The following is a 25,433-nucleotide window of genomic DNA, read 5'->3' as shown; positions in this document are numbered from 1 at the left end:
CGTGGATCTTGAAAAATGTAATGATTTTTTGAAAGTATACGAATCATTTGTGGACATCTTGTAATTACATAACAAAAACAGTATTAGATTCATCGGTTTAGGAAACAATCTCACATTAGCATCCAATTACACTTATGTACACAAAACTTCCACGCAACCCATACACTTTGAGATGATTTCTACCCTTTTCTAAGCTTTACACGTATGTATATCTTTATAATATAAGTGTGAGTAATTGTGAATGCAAACTTATAAATCTTTATTTTGAAAGTTACCGCATTTCAGACTCACCAATCATTCTGTTGAGAGGTTTACAAATGCCTTCGAAAGCTCAGCGTATATAAGAAAACTTTCGTTTTCTTTTAACTAGTATTCAGTATTACAAGACGTCAATTCGAAAGTGCATCAAGTTCAACTTCACTTATTTTGAGATAAAAAATTTTTAAATATTAGTCAACTTAAAAACGTAATATATTATATAGCATTAACAAAATAAAATTACACTTCTTATGCAATTTATACAAAGGAACTGAGAGTGCTATTAAATCTGCTGAAGAAGTAAAATATTAAAATAAGATTTTTATATAATCCGCTGATATTACATAAAATTGTCACCGTTTATGCTAGTCAGCATAACATGAAAAAAACAAAATGGCCGAAGTTTACTTCGAACAAGTCAATAAGTTATCGAACTCGCCAAAAGAGTGCGTCGTTCGTAACTGAGTCATGAACTTTTAATTAAAAGATTTAAAAATATTTTAAAATACCACTTAATTTTTAATCATTTATGGTTTTATATAAGAGAACTTGAAACGAGACCCTCCCTCCAGAAACTATTTTTATCCTTCATAGCCGGTTTCACCACCCTAAATTATATGCAGCAACAGACTCAAAGCGTGTACAATATTAAAATTATTGTATTTCGGAGTCAAGTTGCGACTGAAAGCTTAAAGAACAAAACAGTTGGTATAACAGCATTTGGTCCAATAGGAATACGTCAAAGAAAATTTTACTTCCAGATTTTTATAAGCTGTCTCCAAAATGGAAAATAATTCCTAAAATGATTGACTTTTATATTTCTATACATGAAGGTAACTAAACAGATGTCTCCAACAGGGAACAATTTTATTACAGGATAACCAGCAAAAAAGCGCTCTTTCAGGAGGGAATTATTGTCATCATCGTAATTCCTTCGTCTGTAATAAGAACAGAATGGTACTTAGTGATTTAAGCTACCACATACGTCACTTCCACTCACTCAAACGCGCACATACACACAGCTCAAAGGACTAGGACGGATTTACTTTTAAGCACACGGTTACAAAGTTCTCACACCGGGGGTTTCACAGATCTGAAATGACTGCTTGTTTGGTCCATCTTGGCCGTTTTCCAGGATCTGGGTGTCGTGTTAAAATTGCAGAACTCCATTTTGCGGGGTGATGGAGAAACTCTAGTGGGTGGAGTGGCGGAAACAGTTGCCGACTGAGACACTGTGGCAGGGCTAGGAAAACTACCTGCATAAAATAAAAAATGAACTCAATATTATACTCTTTCACAATAAAATATATTTTTTAAACATTTATTTACACATAAAGAAATTTATTCCTTCAGCAAACTGAAATCTAATTGGAACATTAATAACTGACAAAGAATTCAACAACTGGGTTACCAAAATTGGCAATTTTTCTGACGTTATCAACTTATTTCGCAAGCATCGCGGCTAAATGTGTTTCCATGTAGAAATACTAATGATAAGTCATGTGGAACGCTATAACGAAACCACTACAGAGACCATTATTCTTTTTGACCTTCACTTACATTTCCGTCCCATTCCAATTCAACACTTCGTGTAAATCAAAGCTGCAGACAAACAATAAAACTCTCATCTAGACTGGTGATGCAACTCGTCTACTACTAAAATGCCGACTGAATTTTCGAATATACTAGAACTAAAAGCTGAAATCTGGAACTGATGGTTGAGCAAATTTTCATTAGCGTTAAAACAAAAATCGACAAGGATTATGAAGCGTTTGTATCACTCGAAATATAGACAGGAAGCAGCGACAGACATCCAACCATTTGAAAATTAGTAGCAAGATATAAAGATGATTATATGTGATTGAAAATTAACCCCAATTTTTAACCAGCCTTTAAGTAGCACATATACAAGACGAATCGTTACCATACAACTTAACATCGTAAAACACACAGCATTTGTTCCAATTTAGTCAGGCTTTATTGGTCGATGGAAAGGGTGCTTGTCCCCTAGACCATGACCAATTACACGTGTGATCTTTTATCACACGTGTAATTGGTCACAGTGTAATACTTATCCAATGGACCATCATCATCGTCAGCTAATCTTTCAAAGTTGCTTCTTTCTGATCGCGCGAACTATGGATATAGAAAAACTGATTAATCTTGTTTTTAATGAAAGTATATCGTGCGGTTAAAAATGAAAAGTTGTCACAAGGAGAACGATAAGTAGAATTTATTAAATAAGCATTTATTTGGAAACATCCGATTAATGTACACTCGATGATACATACATTTCATTCTAATACAGGTTGTCTGATATACGTACGGAATATCCGCATTCATCTACTGTTTCGCGTACATAGCGCACAATAATGTTATCCTTGTAAACGACTTCTGTATTTGTACACTCTTCTAAACTCTCTGATCGTTAAACAAAAAAATTATTTATTTGAAATTACAATCTTAATGTGCAATATAAATTGGAGAGCGAAACTAAGTTTTAATTTCGCTTTCGGTATCGTTTCGGCAGTCTCAAGCCGTTACCATTTATGGTTAAGCGTTCTCTGTTTTTATAGTTCATATCACGTTTATATGGAAAATTAAAGCAACTGTTAGCGTGCCATAGTGAGAATCCATGGACTTTCAAAAATGATTCAAAGTCTTCATTGTCAACGATTTGGAAATCGAATAAGAAGTGTACAAGTCACTGCAACGCTTTTACAGGACTGGTTTCTGCACTGTTTTTCCACTAAAATTAAAAATATTTGTTGGAAAAAAATGTCTGTCATAGAAGGCATTGTTAATCCTGGATAATGCTCATGGTATCCTTCTCATATTGTGGATTCTCACCCTCAATTTAGTGTTCCTTTCCCCAAATCCTATTCCAGCCAATGGATCAAAAGGTTTGTTCCACCGTTAAGCAGTATTATTTGAGAAGAACCATGACTCAGGATACTGCTGCTACCAACTAAAAGAAAGCGCAATTCTCAGTTTGGGAAGGGATACGTCCTTATGGTAGTGAAAAACATTTCTGCAAGCTGGAAAGATAAAGCTATCTCCTGTGACCAGCTGTTGTAGAAAGCTTTGTCCCCGACTATGCAAATTCCAACGACGATTGAGTTGCAGGGACAAATTCAAACTGAAGAAAGGGACGAGCAAGATGATGAAATCTCCAGTCAGGGGCGGGCCGTCCCGAAGGTGCAGGGGCATTGCACCCGTGAGCCAACGTTCAAGAGGCGCCTGAAAATCTGAAACTTACGTACACATATGAAGAAAATTTTAAAAGGGGGCGCCAAATTGCGATTGGTACCCGGACGCCGCATACCCTACGAGTGGGGAAATGTTGGGTCCCATTAGGGGCCCAGCGGCTAAATGACCAGATGAACAACGGTACACGACACTACACAAATACAAAATCCATATGTACTTTTAAACCTCTGGCATTGACAGTGTTCTGTTTCACACCCACAATGTATAGCACGCGGAGATGGGGGAAACCCCTGGTGCCGTTTGACACTAAACACACTCTACTCTCTCTACACCCTACGAACGCCTCTGTCTCTAGTACCTCTTGAAAAGAGCCTTAACCTCAAAAGCTTAAAAGAAATCATGAAGTTGGAAGAGACAATAAGTGTCAGTTAATTCCAATGTTGAAAGAAGCAGTAATATTGCTTTCATGATATCACCGTTTGCCATAATATTCTTTATGATGAAAAGCAAGCAACTGGTTATCTCCTTTGAATAATTTTTTAAAATAGGATTAGTCCATCAGGCATGTCTGTAATTGTACTTAATCATATTTATTTCAATGAAATATAAATATAAAAAAGTAAATATAAAAAAATTTTCGGGAACGCAAGTAACATGCATTTATATGAAAATTTAATGTTCGGGTAGCGTACGATTTTCAAGAATGCATTATTTTCGTCAATTGAGTGTTTTAGTTTAATACGATTAAAACTTGCACATATTGCTATCTGTATAGATGAAAAGCCAATTTGATATGAACAATGATTATAAGGAAGTTAGCATTTGGTGGTAATTTTAGCGATCCATTTTCCAAAGATTTGTAAATATTTGATGCAATGAATGTTCCTCGGGCGCTTTGCTTTCTGTGTCTGCCGAAACAGTTTCCAACTCAATGACATTCACCAGGTGGAAATGACCCTGAGTTAAAGTTAAATCTCACATAACCCAAGAATGCTAGTAACGCATAAACTTTCGGCATTTTGAGTTTTCAGTCCAAGACCGGCTCTTTCAAGTCCTGTAAAAACGGTATATGGGTTCTACTAACCATGATTAAAACCACTCTGAATTTTCTTTTTATTTTTACCGTTTAAAATTACACACGACACTGCACGGAATCGTGCACGTCTTTTATTACGATTATCACTCATAGCCAAATACCATACTGGTTGAAAAAACTGGCGAGTAGACTTTTGGAAAGCTGAAGTCCACGCACCAGATCAAATCTATAAACAAATCAACGAGTTTTGTCCAGACGCGCACCGTTTTAACCGCTCCGGTTAATTCTAAGTTTTTCCCTTGCGTTTTCTTCAGAATGTTTCTGGTGGAGGGCGTTTTTCAAGACCGCGGTCCAAATCTGCAATAAAAATTCACTTGCGCGTAGCTGTCTGGTGAACATGCGTACAGAAAATGTACTAGGGAGAGCTGAGTGGCACTGGGCGAATAAATTCAGATCGGTTGTACGAGCTCCGATGATGAGCACGCTCTAGAAGGCCAAGGTCATCGAATAATTCGGTTGGGTGCAACGCTGGACAGGCATTTAGACTTTTCAGGCGTTTTCAGTATTTCACATGATTCTTCTATCCATGAAATTCTATGCGACCATCTGAAGATGTTCAGTGTCTATCAGATGGGTGCTCAAGGTCTTGAATACTGATCGAATGGCAATGTCACGTTTCTATCAGTTCCAGCAAGTTATCACGATTACGCAGAATGTAAGCAATTCATGATCATAATTGTCACTAAACATAAAATTGGTTTTATCTGTTTTAACCAAAACAAAAATAGGGTAAGCATTTTACAAGCCCATCACCAAAGGAATTCAAGATGCAGGCCTTCTGCCAAAAAATAAAAAATAAAATATAAATAAATAATATACGCAATGTTCTGGGATAGTCGTATGATTATCCTTATTATCATTCTTTCCCTGAAGATGTTTGTTTTTTGTTATTTGGTTTTTAGGAGCATTAGCAACTAAGACCATATTGCTCTGGGATATGCGGTGGTCATTCCCTGACCTTTCCGCATCCTCTGTATTTAGTGGTGACGGGCTCCAACCCGGTCTAATCAAGAAGCGTGTGCTACGCACTACTGCTCCTTCCCTGAAGATACCACGGTTACTGGTAGGATATACGTGAATTTACCTCGCCCCTTAAATCTTACCAAGATATGCATTTAAGATTATGCATCTTAAATCTTACCAAGATATTCATTCTGTATGGCCTTACCATTTTTTTTTTTTTTTTTTTTTTTTGTTAGTTGTTGACGCATCGGCTTCTGTGCCATAATGCACCTCCCAAGGTTTTTGCACTTCTCTGATCCAAACCCGCGACCACTGGGTTGCCAGGCAAGCACTTTAACCACCCGGATAGCCCGGTCGGCGCGCCTTACCATCGTGTCGTGTCAAAGATTCTGACTGACAGCTATACCCAGTTTCTCCCACATCCTCCTTGCCCTACTATTATGATTATCATTCATATCAAAGATTTGAACCCTTTCAGACTTTGTACGGTGTGGCGAAGCTACCAACACCGCCAGTCAGCCATCGCGAAGGGAACCGAAGAATGAGGAGACCTGACGACTGGTTTAGCTTGGCTGTTGAAGCTCATGTGTGCCATTTGGCAATCCGGCAGTAGGAGGGGGAGGGGGTTATGGTTTCTGCCTCTTCCAAAATTAAGGAGTCTTACTTGGTCGAGGTTAGAAAAGTCAAGTCGTTCTCCAGTCCGCTATTTACTACTATGCTCGACATGTCAGGAATGACATAAACCTTATTTAATTGGATCAAATAAAAGCGCCACAGGGAGAATGACAGATATTGCTCATCTGCTTACCAACAGGCACCGCACCCTTTCTGTGCATGACCAAATCAGCTAAAACAGGAAAATAAGTTGAACAGTTGAGTTCATCGCATTAATTCCTTTAGGTTAAGTTCAGATAGATTCAATGCTTAGTTGGGTGGTATCTATGAAAGGAGTGAAACACATCGTGGGTTTTTTTTTTTTTTTTTGCTGGTGCGGCAAAAGCCTGTGGCTCTAATTTAATAATAAGAAATTAAACTTTTGGAAATTTATAAAACAGATATTACACTTTTATTACGAGTTTCATAACATAAACCTTATTTCATAATAAAAATATTTTTAATAATACAACTTTTAGTAAACGCATTTTTTAATGTACCTTGATAAGGGCACAAAAGGTGATATAGTTGTACACGTTGGCACTAATAATATTAAGAGTAGGAGACCGGCGGAATTACTTAGCAAGTACAGGTCACTGTTGAACAAAAGCCGAGAATTAGGGTTGAAGTTGAGTGTCTGCAATTCTGCCCAGACACGATAGGAGGGAGTATATGATGAGAGCCTTGTCGATCAATTCGGCCCTGGAAAGATTGTGCAAGGCTCAAGGGGTAGAATTTTTTTCAGCCTGGACTGTACTTGTTAACAGGAGAGATTGCTTCTACAGGGATGGGATACACTTAAATAGAAAGGGTGCAAGAATATTTGCTGATGCTATCGAGGCAGTGTTAGGTGGGTCGGAAAACTGCTAGCTTGGGGGGAGACAAAGACCAATAGATTGACAGTAGCCACTGGCAGAGGTGAAAGAGATTCTTGCACTGCTTCTATTAGAATGAGCAGAAGCCTGAAAAACAAGATGCATGGTATTTCAGAGACTGCTGGCAGCCATTGCGGTACAAGTAAACACATGGGTTGTGTTAGGGTAGCTAAGAATAGAAACAGGTGCAGGTATACTTGCGTGTACACCAATGCTAGGAGTTTAGTAAATAAATTTGATGAATTTGAGGTATTGCTCAAAACATCGAAGGCAGATATTGTTGGGATATCAGAGACGTGGTGTCACACAGATATAAGGGATGCAGAACTGCAATTTGGGGAGTACAACGTCTACAGAAAGGATAGACAGGATAGGAAGGGGGGAGGGGTTATGCTATTAGTGAAGAAACACATAAAAACCAAGGAAGTGAAGCCAGTCGACATCGCTGGACAGTGCAGTGTGGAGTCAGTTTGGTGTGACATAAACATTGGGAGATCAAAATTGAGAGTAGGAGTGTGCTATAGGCCTAATGACTCTGATGAGTATAATAAGAAACTGTACAGGGAAATAGAGTGGGCCAGTAAATCAGAGTGTCTTATAATGGGAGATTTTAATTTCCCAGATATTGACTGGAATTTGGGGGCTGGTTACTCACACTCTAGCAGGGCTTTTGTGAATTTATTGGATGATTGTTTTCTACATCAGCATGTTCGGGAGGCAACTAGAGGGAGTAATACTCTTGATTTGATTATCAGCAGTGATTCTTCATGCATTAAGAATCTGCAGATAAATGAACCACTAGGTAGCAGTGCAGTGATCACAGTGTGCTGAAGTGGGATTTACTGAAAGAGGTAACTACCATTAGGGGTAAAGGGAAGGGTTATTGCTTCCGTAAAGGCAACTACGATGGACTGAGACAGTATTTAAATTCTATACAGTGGGACCAACTGATGATGTTACCAACAGCAAATTCAAAATGGGAAGCATTCAAAGAACTTATCTTGGAAGCTACTAGGCTTTACATACCAACTAAGAAATATTGTTCAAGGTTTAGGCCAAAATGGATGTCCGATGAACTAATGAGGCATATGGCAGAGAAGAAAAATGCATGGGATACTTACAAATTAACACATGACACAGAAGCCTATGATAGATACAAGTTGATATGCAACCAAGTTACAAAGGAGGTTAGGCAGGCGAAGGCAGATTACGAGAAATCCTTGGCAAGGGATGCAAAGAAAAACAGCAAAGAGTTCTTTACTTATGTAAACTCTAGAAGGAAGGGGATGAATCAGATTGGTCCACTTGATATGGATGGGTCAAGTGTTGATGATCCTGCTCAGGTAGCTAACAAACTAAATGAATATTTTGCATCGACATTCACACATGAGGAGTTATTCAGCGAGGGGAATGCCAGAGGTGTATTCAACTCTAGCAGTAAGCTACAGAATCTTGAAATAACTGGGAGTAAAGTGGAGGAGAAACTGTTGAAGATAAACACAAGAAAGGCACCCGGGGTGGATGGGATCTATCCAGTTATATTAAAGGAGGCAGCAAAGGAAGTAAGCAAACCCTAAGCCATAATTATGAGAGCTTCCTTGGACTCAGGGGAGGTACCCATAGACTGGAAATGTGCAAATGTGACCCCAATTCACAAAGGAGGATCAAAGGCTGACACAAGTAATTATAGACCTGTGAGCTTAACTTCTGTTCCAGGAAAATTAATGGAGGCACTGGTTAAAGAAGCACTGCAGGATCATTTAGACAAGACTTCAGTTATAGCTCAGACACAGCATGGTTTTGTTAAGGGGAAGTCTTGCCTGACCAACTTGATTGGATACTATGATGCAGTCACAAAAGAACTGGATGCAGGGAATAACTTTGATATTATATACTTGGATCTTAGAAAGGCTTTTGATACTGTTGCACATGGAAGACTGCTACACAAATTGGAGCAGTGTGACATTGGAGGCAAATTGCTGCTATGGATAAAGGGGTGGTTGAAGGGGAGAAGACAGAGAGTGTAATCAATGGACACTGCTCATCGTGGACTGATGTTATTAGTGGAGTCCCTCAGGGCTCAGTGTTGGGTCCATTATTGTTTTCTGTATTTATAAATGATATTGATGATGGTATATCAAGCTTAATGTCCAAGTTTGCAGACGATACAAAGGTTGGCAGGGTTGTCAAGGACACTACTGACACTATGCTGCTGCAACAGGATCTGGAAAGGTTGAGCAGATGGGCTGAGAGGTGGCAAATGAAGTTTAACATTGACAAATGTAAAGTACTACACATGGGAAACAGCAAGCCCAGAGCAACGTATCAACTCTGTGGTACTACACTGACAGTGGTAGAGAATGAAAGGGACTTGGGGGTGGTTGTGCAGGCAGATATGAAGTTCTCTAAGCAGTGCAGATGGGCTGCAAGAGTAGCTCATGGAGTATTGTCAATGATATACAGGAATTTTTCCAGCAGGGATAAGGAGGTGATTATTCCATTGTATAAGGCGATGGTCAGGCCACACCTAGAGTACTGTATACAGGTCTGGAGGCCTCATTTCAAGAAGGATGTAGAGCTGCTGGAACGAGTACAGAGAAGGGCAACAAGATTAGTGAATGGAACAAAGGGGTGCTCTTACGAAGAAAGGCTTAAGTTTTGCAAATTACAGTGTCTGGAGACTAGGCACCAGCGAGGTGATCTGATAGAGGTGTATAAAGCCTTGAATGGTTTAAGCATGCTCAATGCTGATGGGATTCTTCCTCTAGCTCAGAAAAATCACCTGAGAGGGCATAAATTCAAATTGAGGAAAGACAGATGTAGGATAGACGTGCGGAAATTTGCCTTTAGCCAGCGGGTGGTTGGTTGGTGGAACAGACTTCCATCCCTTGTGGTGGAAGTTGATAGCCTAAATAAATTTAAGGCTCAGCTGGACAGGTATTTTGAACGAACAGAGGGGTGAAGTGGAAGTGGGTTTTTTTTTTTTTTTTTTGGCTGATGCTGCATAAGCTTGCTTTCTTGCATCAAATGCCTCTACTAATGCTAATATCATTCTATTTGATATTTAAGTAATTTTATTTTACTAAGAAATACTACTTATCTTGCTGTAACTAAATCAATATTGTTTGCTATTCAAATCTTTTCAAAAATTTAAGTACTCTATCTATTTTACAAATACGAGAGCATGACTCTCATCAACCGGTGAAATACCACCATTTTGCTTATTGGAGGCTTGAAGTGGTGAAACCCATGTTTAGTCTCTAGAGCAAAGTTTCCGTAATCCTCCCCTCCCGTACTTCTCCTTCAACCCATGCACAAGTACTATAGGTTTTGATACTTTTCGTGTTTGGGGTTTTCATAAAAAAAAAAAAAAAAAAAAAGGCTAGAGATAGAGGTCTGCCGCCTGCAGTGGATGCTATTTACTTATACCATAATTCTCAGGGAAAAAAAAAAAAAAAAAGTCAAATCTGAAATACAGGGAAAAAAAAAAAATTTTCTCAGAATACCCGTTTTATTCATAAATCATTAAAAAGTACCAAAAAAAAAACAGGGTTATATCGTTATATTTATATTGCTACGATTAATTTTGTTTTACTAATACAGTACTTCATTTTATTTTAAAAAAATTAAAGTTCCATCAAAAGGCATAACCATATACTGTACACCGAAACCCTGTATGAGCACAGTATCAACTGTTAATCCAAGGGACAATTCTGCTTCTGATTAAATGAATATTGAACTATTCTTACCTGACGGATTTCCCAGCCAACCTCGGGGGGCTTTAGGCCTATATATTTCATGTTGTGCTCCAGCAGGAGTCGCTGGAGTCAATGTAGGCGAACCTGAATAGGTTTCAAACTCTGGTGCGGGAGATGGAGGTAGAGAACTTGCCCTTTTATTTTCTGCAGCTCGAATGATGCCTTCAGTAATGTGGTTTCTGGTAACCTCAAAAAAGGCAGCATCGCAGCTTCCAATGGGAGATTCGAGAGCTGCATCCCAAGGGCTTTTAACTAGCTTAAGACGAGAATGCTGAATCTTCTCTTGAAGTTTGCTGAGAGGTGGAACTGGAGGCTCTGGAATAGGTTCTGGGGTCTTCATGTGTGACCTTACTTTCTCCTCATCTATTATCCATTCCTCAGCCTTTTTCTTTCGTTTGGCAAATAGAGCAGCTCCTTTGCCAATGGGAGACTGGAGGTCTTTAACTAGATCCAGGCATACGTCCGGGCTAACGACATTATGTTCGCTAATGACCTGCCCTGCCGATCGTAAGGTGCTCGCATCCTGCAAGTGACGGGGATCCAGAATGAGTTTCAATTTTGGGGAACACTTGTTTGAATGTAGGAAAGGAACTGTGGGTTCGGGAGTTGAAGTCTCCGTGGTCTCACTTCCTGGAACTTCTGGCGTTGCAGGGGCTGATTCATCACTTTGGTCAGGAGCTACGAATAAAACAAGATGTATTACAGAAAAATAAAAACAGTGAGGCTTAAATCATACGTCTTCTTAAAAAAATCCAATAATTCTATAAGACAGCAATATAAACTCGGATAAACATTAATACTGTAACAGTTTATGGGTCTAATACGAAAATGTTAATTCATTCATTAAAATTTAAATGAAGTTTGAATTCAAAAGTTATTCACTAAAATTTAAACTAAAAACCTGATAAAAACGCTTCCTTCAGTAGCGAAATACATAATAACCTTGTTTGAAAAATAAACTGACATCGGTAATAAAGCTACAAGAAAGAACAAGAGGGGAGTATACGGGCAATATTAAAATAAATAGCAAGCTACCCTTAAACTAACGTAAAGTCATTTTACATGGGGAAAGTATTATTTAACCACTGACTCATAATCTAACTTAAACATTCCTTTAATATAACAGAGTCTTAGATTATGGAGGGAAGATGGCGCCCCATAAACATGTTCAATAAAAATGGAAGTCTAATATCAAAATACAACTCACCCATCGCTATAACCTGTATACATTAGCAACTGCGTAGTTGATGATAGAATGAACGGAAGGAATGAAAATTCCAGATGATGTACAATCAAGGTTACTTTTTACGCTGAACGAGAGTGGTTGGTTATTCATGAAACTATTTGAAAAATATTTCATTTCAATCTGCAAACGTACAGAACTCGTACCGGATGAGGCTAAACATTCCTGCTGAAGAAGGATATCCGGATTTTAACGCTTTCTCCAAATAAGAGAAGGCAAAATTGGGCACCATTGAAAATAAAATAATCCGATAACGAAAAAAATATGACAAGAAATAACGAGGAAATATGAGAAAAATGCACGATTTATATCAAGGACTCGCCGTACTGGTACAAAATAATTAATACAAAAATCCACTTACCTTCATGAATCCACTTACAGGATTTCTTTACTCTCCTGTTAAACATGTTTGCACCTCGGGATTTCCGATTGGTGTCGTCCGATAAAGAATCCGCAATCTTGCGGCATAGTTCAACCTGTTCCTCGACTGTTGGATAAATCGCGTAAGGTTCCTCGTAAAAGCTGGATGAAGAAAACATCTTCTCTACAGAACAAGGAAACGGAAATGATGTATTCAAAAAAAAAAAAAAAAAAAAAACAGGAATTCAGAAAAATTCTTTTAAAATAAAATTCACATTTCAGACATTTGAACGAACTACAAAGACAGCAAACGACAAGAAACTGAAATATACTTTCGGAAACATTTAATGTCTTTTGATTACGATGCAGAAGACAAACTTTTCGTACTCTCTAACTGCATCGCAACCGGAAAGGACTTTTGGCAACCTGTGGCTTTTCATTCATAAGAGTTTTGTGGAAATACTATAATGGCCATTCCCGGAAGTGGCTTATACAGGAAAGATAGCTACTAAAACTTGAGATTTTTTTTGAAACATCCTTTAACCAAACGAAAGAGAAAACTAATGTGAATTTGCTCTCAATCATGAAAATGCCAGCGTTGAGCATACTATTGAAACAAGCTGGTTAGCGTGTTATATACGTATTCAGTCAATAGGTCTGCACGTGACATTTTTGTTGACAAAGTAAAAGAGGATCATTCGTCTGAAATAATCGTCCATTAGCTGGCCGAATCAATACAGATGTAATCATTTGGGAAATACAGCATTATTCATGTGCATATAAAAAAACTAAGCGAATACTTTACAAAAGACGAATTATTTCCGGATTTCGTTTTAATATACAAACTTCATAAGCTCTAAGAGGCATCGGTTGACAATAATGACATGATTTGCGCATTTATGCAAAATTATGGCAAAAGTGCGCTAATATGGACCATTCACATTAATTATACTATACTAGATAAAGATATAATTATACAACTTCCGCATATTTCGCTGTTAAAATATCGGAAACTATGATAATTATAAATTTTGGTAGCTGAATATGCGTTTTTTGACTATAATTTTTTTCCCCGATACAAAGGCAACGTATTTAAAATATTCCCATACATAAGCTTTACTTCAATATAATCAACAATGAAACTCCTGATCTCTTGATAATACCATCTTATACGTACGTACACTGACTACACTATATGAATCTATATTAGTAGTAAAGTAAAGGTTTGATACCTTATATTAAAAAAATATATATTTATCGATATCACTTTCTATGTAAGTACGATGGATGATGTGTGGCCGCAGAACAGTATTGCAAATCAAGAGAAAACAGTTTTTTTTTTTATTATTGAATCAATTTATTTTGTGTTTAAAATTCATCCCTGCACAGCCAGTAGGCTAGGGAGGTTCGTAAAGAATACTTACGTAGTACACCTGACAGGTTTGCATTTTACTTAGGTTGATTTTATAGTTGATAAAATGATATGCAGATCTTCGGTGTTATCTCGCGCCTTTTTAGCGATGGGTTGATATACCTTGGAGATATAGATTCTCTCAGACGGGATTCCAACCCATTCCTCTCTAAACGAGTGACAAGTGGTAAAATCAGTATTCTACCATGGAGGGCTGTATGTAACCTAATTCAAGTTCTTCCTTTTTGAATATTTGTGTGAGCACATCCATCACATATTTCCAGACAGCGTAATCCTCCATCCCACCCCCAAGAACTTGATTATGCATACTTTTCGAAAATTGAAAATTGTAGTGTGTGTGTGTGTGTGTGTGTGTGTGTGTGTATTAAGAAATTTAACATCGCACAGTCGGTTTACAAATCAATTAAATCGGTTCACTTATTATTAACAATATCTGCTTTCATAGTATTTTACAACAGCAATACAATGTTCTTACTTTTCTTTGGTACTGTGGTTATTTCCGTTTCCGATGACTGGAAGATGCTACTCCCATAGTTTTCGGTCTTCATTGGTCCGAAGTAGTCGGAGTCGAGACCCAACTGGGGCGAGTTCTAACGTTAAAAAAAAAAAATAAAATAAATTGTTCTATACATATTTTATCAATATGAAACGCGGCACACAAAATGAAAAATTTCTCTTAAGTAATTGTTAAGCAACATGTGGAGAAAAAAGAGAAAACGCGTCTTGTGTGTACTGGCGCGGCTTAGTGAATCATGAATCTGAACTGGCCTGCAGCTTTCGATTTTATTCCATTTAAATCACAGTTTAAATCTTAAGTCAATTCTTTTGACACCTCATAAACGTGGACTACTGTTCCACCCAACTTGAAAAATATTTCCTTTTTAAACCCATAGCAGAATAAAGAAAATTCATGACATGAAACTGTGCCACGAATTAACTTCAAGTTACATCAGAATTCAGATACTTCTAGAAGAGAATACTTCACTTCCATGCACAATATCAGACAGCAGTGCGTAGTACGTGCTTCTTGATTAGACCGGGGTTCGAGCCCGTGAGCCACCAAATACGGAGGATGCGGAAAGGTCAGGGAATGACCACAGCATATCCCCGGAGCAATATGGCCTTAGTTGCTAATGCTCCTAAAAACCAAAATAACAACAATATCAGAAAACAGCAAACTTTCTGCATCAAACAGTTTGTGATGCAGATTAATCCACAGGACAACGGATGATGAACGGATTCGGTATCCAGTTATTCACTAACATTAACGAATTTAGTGAGCCTGCGAAGAAGTGAGAATAAAATGAGGCTGCTCAGTTGCCTAATTCTATATTTTACTCCTGGATGTAGCTATTGTCAACCAAATTGGCTTAGAGGAGAATAAAGGAATTTGGTGTTCATTAAAAGTTGAAAAATTCAACTTATTGTTTTTATTGGTCGCATCATAAATACATTTTGTCAAAAGTTCTGGTAAAATAGCCAAAATGGGAAATATAAGTTTTTTTTTTTTTTTAATCTTTTATTCTTTCCCAGGGAAGAGGAGAGGTCACACTGTCATAATGCATTCGTAGTAAACTTTTTTTCAGGGTAAAATACTAGCTCCTCAAATAATTTCAGAAATTATACTACTCTCGAAGGGATCTTCCAGTTTTCTATCTCCCACATTTTAAAAACAGTCGTGTAGGGAGAAAAAAATAAAAAATATTTCACCTGTTTAGTTTCCCTGAAAATGGTTCTTCAGTAATTGACCTAAACCCATGGTCTACCGCAAAGATGTTGCAACAAATGATGCGGTCAGAATATCCTTTTTTATCCTTATATGTGAAAGAAACAGTTAAGTAACTTTCATTATATTTCATCCCAAATAGACTTCGTACTTTATATTCTTATGATAGCCAATCCATCTTTCGGATCTTAAATTTTTTTTTTTTTTTTTTTTTCATTTCAAAGAATTTAACGCATTATGGAAATAAAATTTATACGCCTATAAATTAACAACTGTAGTAAAGCAAGTACGTATCGAAATACAGATTCAACAATCTAAGGTATAATTAAAATTAGTGAGTAGCACTATCCACCGGAGATAGATACTAGTGTCTCACAATTGGTAGATTCTAAATAATTGTTTTTTAAATTTTGTAAAATTAAATAGCATTGAAAAAATACTCGACATTATAATACACGGCAAACTAGCTTCTTCCTTTTAATGTTACCTTCAAACATAGATGATTTTCGTACTGAAGGATTCTTTACTACCAAAGTATTTTTCAAAAATTTACTATTATACAGATCGGCATGGTTAACTGGGTTAATTTGAGTATGTGAATCATTCAAGGGTAACTGAAAATGTTCTTCATTAACTTTTATAAGCTATATAATCAGGGAATTCATGAACCATTATTAAACTTATTTTATGCTACTGAACGGAAATATCAAATAATACATAATGGATCACCTCATATTATGTATATAATTACTTTCTGTACAAATATTCCCCAAGGCTCCTCATTTGATCCTTTGTTGTTAAACATCTAATGATTTAACATAAATACCAAGACTATATGGGGTAAAATACTTCTGTATAACGATCTAAATTTTTTTAAAATCATATAGTTCCAATGAAGATAAGAAAGGAGAACGTTTTTCAGACAGTTTATTTGGGTTTTAGCAAGGAATTTGACTCATTCCCTCATAAGAGGTTATTGTATAAGCTGGAACACATTGGGATTACTGGAAAAATTGCAAGGTGGATCGCTGGGTGGCTGCAGGGCAGAAGACTTGTGATTAATGGATATTCTTCAGATCGGCGTAAAGTCAGATGTTGGGTCCCCCAGGGATCGGTTCTTGGACCACTGTAGTTTCTAATTTTCATAAAAGACATCAACGATTTGATAGGCTTGATGGCAAAATTTGCATTCGACATAAAGATTGGTAGAGTAGCTAATAATCAGTGCCAAGCAGCGCTCCTTCAGGATGACTTGAACAGACTGCAAGAATGGTCAGAAAAGTGGCAGCTATATATATAGCAAAATGAAAGGTCTTACTCTTGGGGAATAGCAACCCCTAAATAAATTATAGACTTGGTCGTTGAACTAAAACCAGTAGAGGAAGGAAGGGATCTAGGAGTTATAATAAGGGTAGATATGAAGTTTTCTGAGCAGTGCAAACAGGAAACCCGGAAAGCCCATGGTGTCCTATCGATGATTTATAGAACGTTATCCTATAGAGATATGGAGGTCATAGTCCCACTGTATAAGGCAATTGTGAGACCACATTTGGAATACTGTGTTCAAGTATGGAAAACTCATCTGAAAAAAGACATTGAGCTTCTTGAAAGAGTCCAGAGACCGGCAACTCACATGGTGAGATCAGCAAAAAACATTATGATGAAAGACTCTGATTATGTGGGCTTCAGAGCTTGGTAACCAAGTACCTCAGAGGTGACCTGATTGAGGTTTATAAGACTGAGAGGGGTTAGCAAAATGAATGAAGGCGGAATTTTTCACTATTACAGAGAATTCCAGAACATTAATCCAAATTACAGGGGAAGAGATTTAGACTATATCAGATTGGTCCACTGGATATTGATGGTTCAACTGTTGATGATCCTGCTCAGGTGGCTAACAAACTAAACGAGTATTTTGTATCTACATTCACACATGAGGAGTTATTCAGGGAGGGGAATGCCAGAGGTGAAGAAACTCTGGCAGTGAGCTAGATGATTTTGTAATAACTGAGAGGAAAGTGGAGGAGAAATTGTTGAGGATAAACATAAAAAAGGCACCCGGGGTGGATGGGATCTATCCAGTTATATTAAAGGAGGCAGCAAAGAAAGTAAGCAAACCCTTAGCCATAATTATGAGAGCTTCCTTGGACTCAGGGGAATTACCCATGGACTGGAGATGTGCAAATGTGACCTCAATTCACAAAGGAGGATCAAAGGCTGACAAGTAATTATAGACCTGTTAGTTTAACTTCTGTTCCAGGAAAATTAATGGAGGCACTGATTAAAAAGAAGCGCTGCAGGATCATCTAGACAAGACTTCAGTTATAGCTTGGACACAGCATGGTTTTGTTAAGGGAAAGTCTTGCCTGACCAATTTGATTGGATACTATGATGCAGTCACAAAAGAACTGGATAAGGGAATAACTTTGATATTATCAAAAGTTATTCCCTGCATCAAAACAGTATCAAAATCCTTTCTAAGATATATTTATATCTTAGAAAGGCTTTTGATACTGTTGCATATGGAAGACTGCTGCACAAATTGGAGCAGTGTGGCATTGGAGGCAAATTGCTGCTATGGATAAAGGGATGGTTGAGGATGAGAAGACAGAGAGTGGTAATCAATGGACACTGCTCATCGTGGACTAATGTTATTAGTGGAGTCCCTCACGGTTCGGTGTTGGGTCCATTGTTGTTTTCTGTATTTATAAATGATATTGATGATGGTATATCAAGCTTAATGTCTTATATCAAGTTTGCAGACGATACAAATGTTGGCAGGGTTGTTAAGGACACTGCTGACACTATGCTACCACAACAGGATCTGGAAAGGTTGAGCAGATGGGCTGAGAGGTGGCAAATGAAGTTTAACATTGACAAATGTGAAGTACTACATATGGGAAACAGCAACCCCAGAGCAACGTATCAACTCTGTGGTACTACACTGACAGTGGTAGAGAATGAAAAGGACCTGGGGGTAATTGTGCAGGCAGATATGAAGTTTTCTAAGCAGTGCAGACGGGTTGCAAGAGTAGCACATGGTGTCTTGTCAAGGATATAGAGGAATTTTTCTAGCAGGGATAAGGAGGTGATTATCCTCTTGTATAAGGCAATGGTCAGGCTACACCTTGAGCACTGTATACAGGTATGGGGGACCTCATTTCAAATAGGATGTAGATCTGCTGGAACGAGTACAGAGAAGGGCAACAAGATTAGTGAATGGAACAAAGGGTTGCTCTTACGAAGAAACGCTTAAGTTTTGCAAATTACAGTGTCTGGAGACTAGACACCAGCGAGGTGATCTGATAGAGGTGTATAAAGCCTTGAACGGTTTGAGCATGCTCAATGCTGATGGGATTCTTCCTCTTGCTCAGAATAATCACCTGAGAGGGCATAAATTCAAATTGAGGAAAGACAGATGTAGGATAGATGTGAGGAAATTTGCCTTTAGCCAGCGGGTGGTTGGTTGGTGGAACAGACTTCCATCCCTTGTCGTGGAAGTTGATAGCCTAAATAAGTTTAAGGCTCAGCTGGACAGGTATTTTGAACGAACAGAGGGGTGAAGTGGAAGTGGTTTTTTTTTTTTTTTTTTGGCTGATGCTGCAGAAGCTTGCTTTCTTGCATCATATGCCTCTACTAATGCTAATACTAGATTGTAGGTAGTTTTCTTTTATCCAGAGAACTGTTGGGTACTGGAACAAGTTGCTCTGCCGGTAGTTGAGGTTGACACAAGTGAAAGTGACACAACTGGATAGTTATCTATGTGAGAAGGGAAGCAAATAATTTGAATTTTCTTATCTACTTTTTTTTTTTTTTCCTGCCAGTGCAGCAAAGGCCTGTGGCTTCCTTACACTATATGGCCATTACTATTAGACTACAATTCACGATTAATAATGCACACCACAGAAATACAATGTTTAACACCACGCAGAAAACATAACAAAAGGAGCTTAGAGACGCTTGTTCTTTGTAAAACGTTATTCAAATACTTGTCATCGTACACTAACCAAGACGTTATTTACTATTTTATCTCTACAGTTTCTATGTCCGGTGTGGCCCACGTGTCGTGCCACTCGTATTCAAAAATTGGAGAATATTCAAGCAAAAAATACTCAAATATCTTATGAAACAGGGTAACCAGAATTAATTATAATTCCAATTTAACTACTTATAAAGTAAAACTATACAAAAGGCGACGACTAGGTCTGAAATTTATTTACAAGATGATTAATAATAATTGTTTAACTTTTGTTTTACTCCCTAAAATTTCATTTTATATTCTATCATTCAATTCAAGAAAACGTAAATACATTTATATTTTTAATATGTCATGACAGAGGCAATCTCAGGTGGGAGCTAAAGGGTTTTTGGCCTCCCCAATGATCAAAAGTTAGATTTTTTTTTTATGCTACATTATAAAAACTTAACGATTTCCCGGATTTTCACTGCATCCCCCCCCGCCCCGCTAATCTAGAAAATCCAGAGCCCGTCCTCAGTCATGACAAAAAGTCACTGCACATTCTATGCAGGTTGAAGGTGTCATGTGCGAGTTAACAAGATATATAAATATACCGGCACTGCTTGTAACACCGATCTTGAATGATGATCTGGTCTTTTAACAGCCATATCCAGTTAGCGTCTTGATGAAACTTTTCTAGAGAAGTTTCAGCTCAGTTTTGAGTTAGTAGATCATCTCAAACTGTTGTTCACAAAGGAAGTAAAATTCATGCAAATTTCAATAACTGACAAAACGCAAAAAGGCAGATTAGGTTTCGTTTTTCCACAGCTCATTTGTAGTTTGTACTAAAAACAGCCTTAAAATTTCAGTTTTTCCAACCATCATTCTCAGACTAAGAAGATGCAGAAATAAGCCTCCGTAAATTAAAACGACAATCGACTTTACTTAACAGACTTTAAAAACGCTTAATATTTGTTACTGATTCGCTTGTAATACATATCAAAATATAAAGTAAAGCTTACCGGATTGGTAAATTCAAACCGACTGAGAGCTATACCATCTCATGCCAAATAGGATAAAGTAATTCATAATATTACTGCAGAATAAGTTGCAGTACACAATTTTAATTCTGATTTAAAGTACTTTATAACTAAAAATTGTCAGCATCTCCCTTTTTTTAAGTCTAAAACGATTTTTTTTTTTTTTTTCACCTTTGCATTCGCCCGCACATAACTTTTCTGTGATGATGTCAACTAACGCCGCCTGCTGAGTCGTCTGCCAGTCGACCATAACAACTAACACGCAACTGTTAATCACACCACCCTAAAATAGTGGCTTCTCCGAGCACGTGCATAAACGCCAGGAGAAATGAAAAGGTACAACTGACGGCGCAGAAAATGACGCTGCCAATTGTACGCATTGATAGGAATGCCCACGTGGTGATTACACAATACCAAACGTATATATGCAGCGCCATCTATGCCGTACTTGAGCAACTAATCATAATATAGATGTATTGTAAATACGTGGAATAAAGTTTGGAAGAGATATTAAAAAAAAAAAAAAAAAAACTTTTCCTCTTGTAATTTCTAGATCAGCGGCAGAATTTTTAATTTTAGCCAGGCCTATCGCAATAAATGTCCAGTAAATACTACATTATTAGACGAATTCCAATACCTAGTAAACTTTCTTAAAAGTTTCCAATAAATAAATTTTCTGTTTATACTACGGGACAACCACACGGTCAGAAGAGTTCACAAGATAGAGAAAACAGAAGAAACAGCACCGTATTTAGCAGTCATGACTTGAACCCCGGTTACTCAAAGCACGTGTACTTATGCACCTTCGTGCCTGATCGCCACTCCGCTACGAAAAAAAAAAAAAAAAAAACTAGAGGTGCTGGATAAAAACAAAGCGCCTAGGTCTTTATTATGATGGGATTCGCTTGAAATGAACTCATTATTTCATAAGGATGAAAATCTTTTTCTTTCTAGGGTCCTCATAAGTTACAACTACGTTTTAATGAGTTTCGAGCCAAGTTATTGTCGCAAGCATATTATGAAAAAATTTTTGAATGCCTCGTTGAACAATGCGCAATGTAGACCAGAGAATACGGCAAAGTAGAGCTGAATGTCATCTGCCTAGTCAATAATTCAATGGACAATGTCTCAAAATGTGTGTGGTTACATCAAATGCACAAGCAAAACATTATGCCCACCAGCCTAGTAGCATTTTGGGTCATCTTTCACTGTGCCGCATGAACAGATCGCCTACTTCGTGGGCCTATCCGCAAGACCGTCCTCTGGATGATGTGCTCGGAAACGTTTCTCTGTGCTCCCTAGTTGTAATCCGCCGTTAAGTGAGGGATTGTGAGCAGTCTGTTTCCCGGGACAGCACGTGCCAACCATCGTTCACCTCGACTGTCAACCATTGATGGTCTCCCCATCCTGGCATGTTGGATAGTTACTTCTTCGGACCATTTCCGCCGCACCTTCATTACAGCGATCCTCGAAAAGCCAACAAAGCTTGCGTTTGCTGGGATTCTGGCATACCCCCGGCTTCCTAGTGCCGCAAATCATTCCTTGTAGAAACCGACCAGGTTGGTCTGCACGTGTAGCACAGTGGTATCGTCACAGTCCTCCCCACACGGGATGGAAAAGGCCCGGGTTCGAATCCCGTCGATGCGAGGAACTTTAATGGGCCTTTTTCACTCCGTGGCTGACTTAGTCGGTTTATAAGATTTTCCCCCCGGCAACTCGTGTTTTTCGTCCAGCAAAACAAGAAAATCGCGCAGAGAACACATGCAATTTACAGACACAAAATACGGGTTTATGTAATCAGTTATGGGTAACAACCCTGATATAATAAATTTAAACTAATTTAAAAAGCCGGCAGGTTTCCCTTTCCCCGTTGAACGGGCTTCGTACTGACAGGCACTACTGTGCCTGTCATTATATACATGTGCCTTGAGTGACCGGGGTTCAAGCCCGTGACTGCTGAATACGGTCCTGTTTCCTGTATTCTGTCTATCTTGTGAACTCCTCTGACCGTTTGGTCGTCCCGGAGTATAAACAGAAAAATCTTTATTTGTGGCAGATAAAAATACTCACAGCTTCTTCCTTCACGCCTAAGAAACACCAGGGGATTACGGTCTAAGTGATGTAATAAAAGATATGAATAGCAATCATTACTCATAAGTAAATATACAAATAAATCATGGGTGGACATGGAAAGCTGTTCAAGGCCCCTTGAAGAGAGCGGCGCTCATTAGAGGACGATGCGAGCATACAGAAGGCACCATAAGTGAATGATATGCAGCAGAAGATGCAAGTGAGTCGACTCCCTTATAGATGCATAAATACCTCACCTTTCAAAGCAGACGGATACAGGCAATCCCAAAGTGTGAGGCACTTGGATTGGAAGGAATCTAAGCTGAGGTTGTGGAATCCTCCAGGAGCACTATTCCCAGATGTTAGGGTGGGAGATAGATCTTATTAACATTTTGGCCGTGAATACGATTCTACTTTCATTAATAAAGGAGGGCATCCTTCTGATTGGCAAGATAGCTGACATTTCAGTGACAGTGACCCAGGATCCATATGGAGTTTGGTAATGGACCATTTCAGTAGCCACAACTCTCCGGCGTAGATTCTCTTCATGTTAGAAGGAGCCGTGAGGCCCAAATTTCATGAACACAGAATTTCTGCATAAACTGAGGGGAAGTGGAACCTTGTGAGTGAAGCAATCTTTATAATAAGCCTTTATGCAAGATCGAGTGGAACGCTCGATTCGGATCAATGTAGATCACATCGACGTGGACACCTTCGTCCAGCTTAGCCTGGCTAAGCTGGACGAATTCGCAATACAAATGTGTATTGCCAATTAAAATTAGTAAGCACAGAGACCTCAGGCAGAAAAATGTCCCAACATTTTTTTAAATATCAAAATATCCCAACTTTTATATTTTATCAAAAAAATTTTATTTTGCTAGACATGTTAATGATAACCTGATAGTGTAGAGTTAGCTTGTCTGTTAATACGAACACCAGACCTATTATTTTATTATTATTTTTTTTTTTTTTTATTTGCACGCGTCTCTTTGAAGTGCTATTGTATTTTGTATAAATATTCGGAAGTTAACTGAATTTTGACTGAGAAAGGATAAAACAAGCGCATGCAGTATTTCAGAATGACAACATACTTTATAACTTTATAGGAGCTAACATTCAATGCGTACGCTGAAGGCGGTAAATTCCGAAATGGGCAGATCCGGGAGCTGTTTATAACAACAAATATTCTTTCTCACTTTCACGTAAGCAAGGAAATTATTTCATGTCGACAATTGGGATATGTTTTCTAAAAAACCACACGTTCCTAAATTAATTATTATATGCACTGTCAACGTCCTGAGCCATATGAAATTCAAAACAGAAGCATCTTCGTTCCAACGCAAAAATCTTTAGGTATAAATAGAACTGAGGGATGAATAAGACCACGTTCCGATTGCTACCGACAAGGGAGGAATCGGCACGTGGGTGTCGTAAAAACACATACACAGCACGTCGAACAGACTGTACAGTCAGCGTTTATTCGATATATATAATGGTAGAAGCTTAAATTACGCAAGCTACACTTCAATCTTAACTGCTTAATGCTCGTAATAAACATAGCGCTGACAAGATAAATTAATGCAGAAAAAGTGGATAATTATTTAAAAATCGGAGTCTTAAGCTGCAAAGCGATGGAACGGCTAACGATTTCAAGAATAAATAAAATAAATAAATTTTCTGTTTATACTCCGGCACGACAACCAAGTCAGTAGAGTTTACAATAAATCGTCAATACAAATATTTATCGTATTTAGTAGTCACGGGCTTGAACCCCGGTCCACTCAAGGAACGCGTGCTATGCACTCTCGGTCCTGACCACTGGGCTACGTCAGGCCTAAAAAATCGTTAGCCGTTCATTACTTATTATTATTATTGATTAATGATTATTAATCAAGAAAAGCGATGGAATGGCTAATGATTTCAAGAAATCCTTAGCCATTCTATTGTGATTTCAAGAAATCATTAGCCATTCCATCGCTTTGCAACTTCTAGGTTTTCGGGGGATTTCAATAAATTTATTGTCGCCCATTCTCAGTTGTTGTTGTTATTTGGTTTTTAGGAGCATTAGCAACTAAGGCCATATTGCTCCGGTGCGGTGGTCATTCCCTGACCTTTCCACATCCTCCGTATTTGGTGGTGACGGGCTCGAACCCCGGTCCAATCAAGAAGCGTGTGCTACGCACTGCTGCTCCTTCCCACCTGGCTACGGAGGCGCCCCCATTCTCAGAGAATATTAAAACAGATTTAAGAATTCATATACAAAAATATATGAATTCTTAAGTGGACTTTAAGAAAAGTAGTTTAAGTAGGTTTTAAGAAAACATGATGGAACGAAAGTAAACATCTAAAATCAGTTTAAAGCAAGAAATATTACAACAGAAATCCAGTTGACTCTCGGTTACTCGTAGGATGATTATCAAGTTTTCAAACCTTGCTAATACTGGGCGTGAATTTGAGTGGGTTGTAGTGTTTAGGATTTGCGTATTAAGAAGAGTTAGCAGAATGGAATTATGGGTAGTGGACGAAGAGGAAAGCGTGATGAAGAGTTAAGGACGTTTCTATGTGACATTAAAACAAAAAGGCAAACTAAGCATGTGATTCTGTCAAAAAAAAAAAAAAAAAAAAAAAAACAAGCACTTTGTATTTCTTAGCGCTTTTTCAGGAGAGGGTTTTTTCCTACTTTCTTTTTAATGAAGATTTCAAATAGAAGAGGTTATTGAAATCGAAACCTCTAGAATCTTGTTCAGTTAAGAATCAGAAAGTCGTAAGAATTTTGAATATCCTGTATCG

General features: G+C 38.0%; 1 protein-coding gene across 3 annotated transcripts in view; it reads right to left on the bottom strand.

Moving 5' to 3' along the window:
- Nucleotides 1–540: 540 nt before the first annotated feature.
- LOC150083516 (uncharacterized) overlaps nt 541–25,433 on the bottom strand; it is a 74,368-nt gene continuing 49,475 nt past the window's right edge. The window contains exons 4-7 of one of the 3 annotated variants that reach the window (XM_090378051.1): nt 14,325–14,439; nt 12,419–12,601; nt 10,806–11,492; nt 542–1,514 (exon numbers count right to left, since the gene is read on the bottom strand). In XM_090378051.1, the coding sequence (XP_090234177.1) occupies nt 1,330–1,514; nt 10,806–11,492; nt 12,419–12,601; nt 14,325–14,439 (1,170 nt within the window). In that variant the 3' untranslated portion in view covers nt 542–1,329. Of the gene's footprint in view, nt 1,515–10,805; nt 11,493–12,418; nt 12,602–14,324; nt 14,440–25,433 lie in introns of all 3 variants that reach the window. The other 2 variants (XM_090378050.1, XM_090378052.1) reach the window with 2 other exon arrangements.

This window comes from Mastigoproctus giganteus, chromosome 7 (genome assembly GCF_048544385.1).
Source record: "Mastigoproctus giganteus isolate SK-2022 chromosome 7, ASM4854438v1, whole genome shotgun sequence".
Lineage (NCBI taxonomy): Eukaryota > Metazoa > Arthropoda > Arachnida > Uropygi > Thelyphonidae > Mastigoproctus > Mastigoproctus giganteus.
Note: the sequence above shows the minus strand (reverse complement) of the source record. Positions and strands in the feature narration are given on the sequence as shown.